The 8,970-nt window shown below is 31.2% G+C and overlaps 1 protein-coding gene across 1 annotated transcript in view; it reads left to right on the plus strand.

Moving 5' to 3' along the window:
* LOC137651976 (glycoprotein-N-acetylgalactosamine 3-beta-galactosyltransferase 1-like) overlaps positions 1-8,496 on the plus strand; it is a 20,124-nt gene extending 11,628 nt beyond the window's left edge. Inside the window, exons 2-8 of the mRNA XM_068385183.1 lie at positions 1,862-2,023; positions 2,943-3,084; positions 3,423-3,541; positions 4,745-4,855; positions 6,335-6,483; positions 7,890-8,063; positions 8,303-8,496. Of these exons, the coding sequence (XP_068241284.1) occupies positions 1,862-2,023; positions 2,943-3,084; positions 3,423-3,541; positions 4,745-4,855; positions 6,335-6,483; positions 7,890-8,063; positions 8,303-8,365 (920 nt within the window). The 3' untranslated portion in view covers positions 8,366-8,496. The remainder of the gene's footprint in view (positions 1-1,861; positions 2,024-2,942; positions 3,085-3,422; positions 3,542-4,744; positions 4,856-6,334; positions 6,484-7,889; positions 8,064-8,302) is intronic.
* Positions 8,497-8,970: the final 474 nt, after the last annotated feature.

Genomic DNA, 8,970 nt, shown 5'->3' on the forward strand with positions numbered 1-8,970 from the left:
GTATAAGTACAGAAGAATTGTCATTGAGTTTTATCTTTCTTCGTAGCCAAGTGGTAGTCACTGTCTATACAAGCTTGCCGGGCCAGGGTTCGATTCCCAGCCGGTCACAAGCTCTTGTCTTCGTGTGATTTCGCCAGGGGCTCTGATCCCCAGGTCGTTAAGAGAATCCAGACGTTAATGTATCAAAAATATATATGGCTTATTTAGATATGAAAAACATGTCTAAATGTGTAAAATTCATCATTAATCGAATGCCAAGTAACAAACTACCAATCAGCTACGATAGTGAAGATGGGTTGATATAAATTCTAAGTACAAAACACTTGAACTTGGCAGGTATAAGTACAGAAGAATTGTCATTGACTTTTATCTTTCTTCCTGGCCAAGTGGTAGTCACTGTCTATACAAGCTTGCCGGACCAGGGTTCGATTCCCAGCCGGTCACAAGCTCTTGCCTTTGTGTGATTTCGCCTGGGGCTCTGATCCCGAGGTCGTTAAGAGAATCCAGACATTAATGTATCAAAAATATATATGGCTTATTTGAATATGAAAAACACGTCTAAATGTGCAAAATTTACCATTAATCGAATGCCAAGTAACAAACTACCAATCAGCTACGATGGTGAAGATGGGTTGATATAAATTCTAAGTACAAAACACTTGAACTCGGCAGGTATAAGTACAGAAGAATTGTCATTGACTTTTATCTTTCTTCCTGGCCAAGTGGTAGTCACTGTCTATACAAGCTTGCCGGACCAGGGTTCGATTCCCAGCCGGTCACAAGCTCTTGTCTTCGTGTAATTTCGCCTGGGGCTCTGATCCCCAGGTCGTTAAGAGAATCCAGACGTTAATGTATCAAAAATATATATGGCTTACTTGAATATGAAAAACGCGTCTAAATATGCAAAATTTATCATATATATATATATATATATATATATATATATATATATATATATATATATAGAGTCGTATGCTACGATGTATGCCTTGAGTCAATTGTGCCGTTCCAATAAACAATATTCTTTTATTAACATATAGCAAATGTTCTCAAGATTATAATTTTATTTTATACCCATAATGGATGAATGGTCCGTTATAGTGGAATATTTCTTACAAAAAAATGTATGAATATAGTTCTGGGATTTTTTTTTCTGCGTTATGTTTCACTAGAGTATCCCAATCCTTTAATATTAAGCATGTAAAATCTATTTTCAATTCATCAGTAGTGGTGACTTTCCAATAAAAGTTTTCTGCGTCAATAAGTAATTTTCTCTTGAGAACTGGAACGGATAGCTTTCTTCAATCGGTAATTTTAAAATATTAGGAATAAGTAAAGTAAACTAAATATTTCCAGAAAAAGCAACAGAATTTCTGTTATAGTTAATTAGTATTTTCATTTTTAATAATTTTAATTGTTTTTATCCTATGACTATCGTTACTATTGCCAAATTTCTTAGGTAAACACCTGAATGGAAAGTGGCATATGATATGAGTATCATATGTATGAGGGGAACGGGCAAATTGATTCCATATCAAAGGAAAGTAGGAAAAAAGAAAGAAATAAAACCCTTCAGCCAATTTGCTCTAAAGTGTAATGTTTGCTGAGATTTTTTTTTCTTTATATATATATATATATATATATATATATATATATATATATATATATATATATATATATATATATATATATATATATATATATATATATATAAATAACTTTGACTGAAATAATAATGAGGTATCTGATGTTTGATAATTCCTTAAGTTTAAAACTATGTTATATTTTCCATAGTTAAATTGCATTTTAATAAAAAAATTTGAGTTTGAGGAAAAGGGTTGAGATATTACTTATATCGCAGGTATTACGACCACGTTTGGTGAAGGTCTAGTGAAAAAGGTAAATCGAACTTCTATCTTATGCTGGTTCATGACCACTGGAAAGGCAAGAAAACGGACTCTTGCCGTCAAGTTTACTTGGGGTAAGCGATGCGATAAACTTGTCATCTTCAGTGACAGAATTGGTGAGTAAGCATTAGTTTGTTTGTATTTGAAATCTCAATTAGGATCAAACTAGATAAAAATTTAGTCTACCAAATACGAAAGACCCGAGCGTGAAGATAGAAAATAAGGAAATCTTGAAGGATTTGAAAAGTTAGGTTTCCAATGTTCTCTCTCTCTCTCTCTCTCTCTCTCTCTCTCTCTCTCTCTCTCTCTCTCTCTCTCTCTCTCTCTCTCTTTCTCTCTCTCTCTCTCTCTCTCTCTCTCACACATACTAACAATCCTTTTTTCCAATTTGGTGAATTTTTTTATTCTAGCTCAATCAATTTTGACGACATATAAAAAAAATAAATAAAGAATGGAAATTCCTGGATACTTTTAATTCAAACAGGCTTCAAGAGAGAGAGAGAGAGAGAGAGAGAGAGAGAGAGAGAGAGAGAGAGAGAGAGAGAGAGAGAGACAGACAGACAGAGATAGAGAATGTTTGACACCATCAACCTAATTCATTTTTATGAGAAACTAGTTTCTTGCAGGAAACTATACAAAGTTAACTTGTGACAAGGATGTTGACTAAAATGTTTTTCAAAAATATATCGTAACCAATTTCACTATTTTAATTCATGGTGCTCATTACAATCTAATAAACATTTTTTGAAATATTGTGTGTTAAAATAAGTATATTTTAGTTGATAAAAATCGCCTTTCTTATTAATTTTCTCTTAAAAAATTCAATTATTTGGTAATATATAGTCCTTATTGTCAGTTCAAGAAAACCTTTGAACACAAACTTAGTAGCCTAGTAAACCATCTTTGTAATAATAATAATAATAATAATAATAATAATAATAATAATAATAATAATAATAATAATAATAATAATAATAATAATAATAATAATAATTAAAATTACACACTTATAACTGGGAGCTTTGCTGTTCGCAGATATGGACTTCGAATCAGTGAAGTTGAATGGCGTCCTAGAAGGAAGAAAATTTCTGTGGGGAAAGACTCGCGAAGCACTAAAATACTTGTATGATCATTACCTGAATGAATTTCACTGGTTTTATAAAGCTGATGATGATACGTAAGTTCATTTCAAAGGAACACGAGAGTTGAGGAAACCAAATATTATAGATAAATAAAATGTTATAGGAACCTAGGTTAATTTACCATTTTATGGACAGAATAATTTTCTTTCTAATTTATGAGAAACAATTGGAAATGATTACATTTTGGTAAACTTTGTTTTAGGGAAAACGAATAGGAAAAGCATTATATTAGTTTGTATAAGTTGAATGGTTTAATTTTTAGCTATAAAGTCTACCAATTCAAACAGTTCCCAACAGATAATAATTATGTTCGAAATAGGTTTTTAAGTCTAAAATGAAATAAACTTATTTCAATTAATAATTTTATTTCAAGATACGTTGTTGTGGAAAACCTGAGGTATTTATTGACAGCCTATGATCCGGAATTTCCTATTGCATTAGGCGAACGTGCACTTGTCAAGGGTGATATAACAAGAAGTTACTTGGCTGGAGGTAAGGAAATAAAAAAAAAAAAATCTTACATCTCTATATGTTCAAAGTTCCTTGCCAAATATGAAATTGTTATTATTGCTATTAATTCTAATACTCTGCTTTTTTTAGAAACAAAATCACCACACCCCTGAATCATCCATACTGACAAATTATCCGTAATACACACATGCCTTTTTCTAGAGAAGTGGTCTCTAAATGTAAACAAACTATATTTCTTGAAAATATGCTTAATAAACCTACAATGGACCTAAAACTAAAACTATTAAAAAAACGAGAAAATTCCACAACCGAATTAGAAATAACATTCAAATTATTAACACACACAAACCTAGTCTATATAATAAAGAAGTGTCTGGCTATACTGTATATACAGTATATTGAGATATAACAGACATCCGTCATTCTTTTTTGCTCAAAAATGGTCTCTGCAGCACAAAGATTCCTTTTACCTTATCTTAACAGCTTGTCTCGTAGACATGGCATTTAATGAAATCGTGATCCTGAAAAGTAGATTTATTAGTTATAAAACTAATAAAAAAAGGGGGATCGGATTACAAATTTAGACAGTCTTCTGCTAGAAGATTAAAATGGATGATGTCGACAAAAACCGGCCAACACTTTGTATACACATACCAAATTTTTAATTTATTACAATCTTGCAACTCCGTCAATCAATATCAGCTTTAAAACATAGAAGGGAAAATACATCCCTCAATAAATGAGGGAAGAAGGGCAAAGAATGTCAATGGATAAAGTGAAGCCTGCAAAATAAAAGTAAGAAAAATACGCTTACGAACACTATAATGTAAAATAATTTTTAATTAACCAATTCTAACATTCATAACCAGATCAAGGAAATATGAAACAATACACCCTAATAGAAAACAAAAATCAATATGATAATAAGTCAATGAAACCTTCAAAATACTTCTCCTTTTTCCTGGATTAGAATAAAAAAATCACTCAACATTCACGGGCGTCATTACGTATCGAAACAAAAGAAATTTAGGTAACCATATCTTCAATAATTCCAACAGTTTTTCTCTCTACAAGAAATCATTACACAAACTATGTTATTTTCTCACTCAATCTCATTTTTGGTGCTAGAAAGTATTGGAAAAAAACAAAATAAAATATCTTCATTTTGATGTTTTACGTCTCTTATCGTTTTCCACTAATTGATATTTTATTCCTTTTATGTAGGTAGTGGTTATGTCTTAAGCAAGAGGGCTCTGATGATATATGGCAATTTAACATACAACAATGAATCACTCTGTGAGAAGAGTCCCATCGGCCCAGAAGACGTGACATTAGGTAAGAACTCTCTTATCCTAGATTCATTCTCCTTATGTGCATATTTATTTGGGTATTACAATAACTTTCAGAGTAGTCATTGAGGCTTGAATTTAAGCAAACTTATTCATTGTGTTTTCATACTCCTCACTCATATAAAACTAGCAAGAGCTTGACTATACATCCTGAAGCTTCAGAAGAATGGGCTATCTATCCCATTCGCTTATTCATAAAGAAGTTGAAATTTATATAACTGCCCAGCTTCAGGAGTTCCCGGCTACACCATTATTTTTTTTTACCAATATAATTTGTATATACGAGTGTATCCTTTTAAAAAAAGTATTCTATCTATTTGCAGGGAAAGTACAAGATAAATAAAAGTCATGGACATTAGAAGACACCTTAGTATGTTGAGCTTCTCCCATTCCTAAATTTAGCACAATTTATGAACAAACTCATAAGTGATGATTTCAGGTGTTCATGGTAACTCGGTATAGTTTTAACTTGATTTTACCTCAAAATATAACCTTAAATTTGAATGGACACCATTTTTTACACCATATTCAAATAGCATATATATATATAAATATATATGTATATATATATATATATATATATATATATATATATATATCTATATATATATATATATATATATATATATATATATATATATATATATATATATATATAGCCAAGTTGTGTTCCTGATTTTCCTTTCTGAATTAAGTAATATTTTCTTAACATTTTTAAAGCTCTCACATAAATTTTTTCTATGCATGACGTGTTTCTAATACTTTCATTGTTAGTTATTCCAGCAGATTTTCGCATTAATGAGAGAGAGAGAGAGAGAGAGAGAGAGAGAGAGAGAGAGAGAGAGAGAGAGAGAGAGAGAGAGAGAGAGAGAGAATGTGATATCAAATATCTACATAAAATCTAAGAGTTTTTTTCAGAAAATGACTCCTTGAAGAATACCCAAAGCACTTCCGTTCTTGTCTTCCAATAAAGCAAATTAGATTATAGATTTAACATTAACAATGAAGTACCTTGAATTTTTTCTCATACATTGTTAATAAATATTAGTTTTTTCTTGGAAAAATAAGTCTTGAAGATTTTGCCCCTTATTTCCCAAAGTTCATAAAGTTTATAAGGTACAACGGCCATTGGTGTAGAAATTAACTAAATGGAGATATAAGCGAAACCATATCGGTATTATTTCTCTCCTAATATCCTTTAAGATGATTTTCTCATTCATGTCCTCCTGCGATTATTCTTTATTTTATTTTTCCGTGACCATGATTTACTATTTTTCCCCTTCGATACAGTTGCTTTAAAATCTGATTATCACTTCATCATCGCTCCACTTTGGTCACCTCCCAGTTCACTCTTTGACTTTCATACCCTGACATTACTGAATTTCTCATTATGCATAAACAACACGTTTCCCGGTTAGCCTTACGTATATATATGTAAATGACTCATATAACCTGCTTATTCCAGGTAAGTGTATGACGAATTCCGGTATACTTTTGGGTGATACAAGAGATGAAATGGGAAGACATCGATTCTTCCAAAATCCTCCACAGGATTACATTAAAGGAATATGGCAGAAATGGTACCCAAAAACCATGTATTACAAATATGGAAAGGTAAGTTTAAAGAAAAATATTTTCCTCCAACCATTACAATATGATTTTTTTTTTCTGTTTTGGGGTTGTTTGTGAGAACTTGCATTAACATAGGTAGATCTGAATGTGCTGACAACAATAACTTTAACCATGCTTATTTCTTATGAAAACGCTTCCTATGGTACAAAATATACATATGTGCATTCAGTGCCTCAAACTTACGTGAAGGAAAGAGGATTTTTTCTTTTTTTTTCTTTTTTTTATATATATAAAAGTCTCTCCATAGTCGAACTCATATAGTCCATAAAATTCTAGATCATTGTTCACCTACGTCTGGAAGTTGCATTTTGAGCCTTCAGATACTATTCCAAAACTTAGATAAGCGTGAGATTGATTAATAATAACCATGCTGACTTGGATTTCTAAAAAAAAAAAATAAAAAAAAATAAAGTTTAAGTGTACCACCTTGAATGAGTAATAACCTCTGTATACAATTAGATTTTCCGGAAAATCGCTCTTGTAATTTCCACGTGACATCGCATTGAAAAAGTCTTTCCCCTAAAGATCAACAACTGTAATGGCAGCTTTCTTTTGCATAAATCATTCCAACTGCTATGTTGTTAGGTATTATTCTCTTTACCATGATTTGACATTTTTTCTTTTCGAATATGTCCAATGCTTACTTCAACTTTTAGAGGCAGCAAGAATCTTTGTGTTTCATTAAATGCTTTAGATCTTGGATTCACATTTCTATGAAAAAATTAAAGATATTTGTATGAAACTTAAATCAGTGTATATATATATATATATATATATATATATATATATATATATATATATATATATATATATATATATATATATATATATAAATAAAATGTTTTTCTCCTCAATAACTTATGTTTTGTGACCAACTCTCATGGAATCCAAGATGCCAGTCAAAATAACATGTATTTATCTGGGACAAATTACTTATCAAATTATTGACAAAAAATATTTGGGCATGTTTGTACACCTTAGGTAACCAGAAAAACACTCTGAGAGTGCAGACCTCCATCACAGTATCTTATTTTTGAAAAACAGCTTGCATTTGCCGGATTAATTCAAACCGGAAGTGTATCTGGGGTGTGGGTGATGATCATGTGATAAATTGGTGGCAATTCGGTCGACCCTTTGCTCGACATTGACCTTGACATAAACCTTCGACCTATGGCTTTCAAAATTGAATAACTTGCACGTCTCATCATATCAATTTTTCCCTCAAAGTATCACTACTTTATCGGCAAACTTGTGCCCAGGAAGTTGTTCACAAACAAACGAACAAACGAACAAAGAGGGACGAAACCATAACCTCCTTCCAACTTCGTTTGCGGAGGTAATAATCCAATATCAAAATTGTCATTTATATAGATTTTTTTGGGTTCCAGGGAATTAAAAGCTTATCAGAGACTGCTGTATCTTTCCATTCCTTGAAGGACTACTCACTCCTATACACACTTGAGTTTTTCATCTACAAACTCCAGATTTTTGGTGTCGATGGGAGATTTAAAGGTCCTCCTGTAGCACCATACCCACCGGATATTGAGGCTATTCCTGAAAAGGTGAGGAACAATGTATCAACTAGATATCAGTAATAAGATTTATCGATGTTAATTTGTAGCACAATAGTTTTTCTAATTATTATTATTATTATTATTATTATTATTATCATTATTATTATTATTATTATTATTATTATTATTATTATTATTAGTTGATGGGAAACTGAAGCCTGAAAATCCTTTATCCACAGGAAAATAAATATATTTCGTAATAAATACGTCAAATCTCTCTATTTCAGGGCCTGGAAAGATTGGAAGAGTCAAGAATGAATGGACATGGAGGCTCAGGATTAGAAGAATAACTACTTTTACGTCAAAGAGATCATAATTTTTTCTAAAACAATGCAAATCTGATTTTTTAAACAATTTTTATATTCAATTCTTATAATAAGGTATAATATTAACTACAACTGCATTCTAACATTACAGAGCTTACTTCTCTTATTCCCACCCTCGAACAGTGATCATTGCATATATTTCTAGGGAATCTTATTAACAAACAAACAAATTAGTGAACAGAACCACCATGATAATTATTTTTAATTCCATCTTTTAGGATAACAGATTTATTATAATCATAATCAACAAAAATATCAACTACACCCATGAGGGCTAAGATAGAAAACAAAAAGCTTATGCTATCATTTTTTTTTTTATGTCTATCTCGGGCTATGCAGATTGGTAGTTTATAACATCTGTTCTATGATGTATGCTGTTCCCTTAGCGATCACTTCCTTTTCACAACATAGGTGTTTTTCTAAGCAGCACGATCTTCAGAGTTCTAGCACTATTTTGTATACAAATCTGTCCTATTTTTTTTTTTTTCAATGATTTTGGTAATATCACTAGTGTTCAGATGATAATGGGCACTACCTTTTCTTGCATATCCTATAGCCTTCTCACCTGA

The sequence above is a fragment of the Palaemon carinicauda genome, chromosome 13, assembly GCF_036898095.1.
Source record: "Palaemon carinicauda isolate YSFRI2023 chromosome 13, ASM3689809v2, whole genome shotgun sequence".
In the NCBI taxonomy this organism is placed as follows: Eukaryota; Metazoa; Arthropoda; class Malacostraca; order Decapoda; family Palaemonidae; genus Palaemon; species Palaemon carinicauda.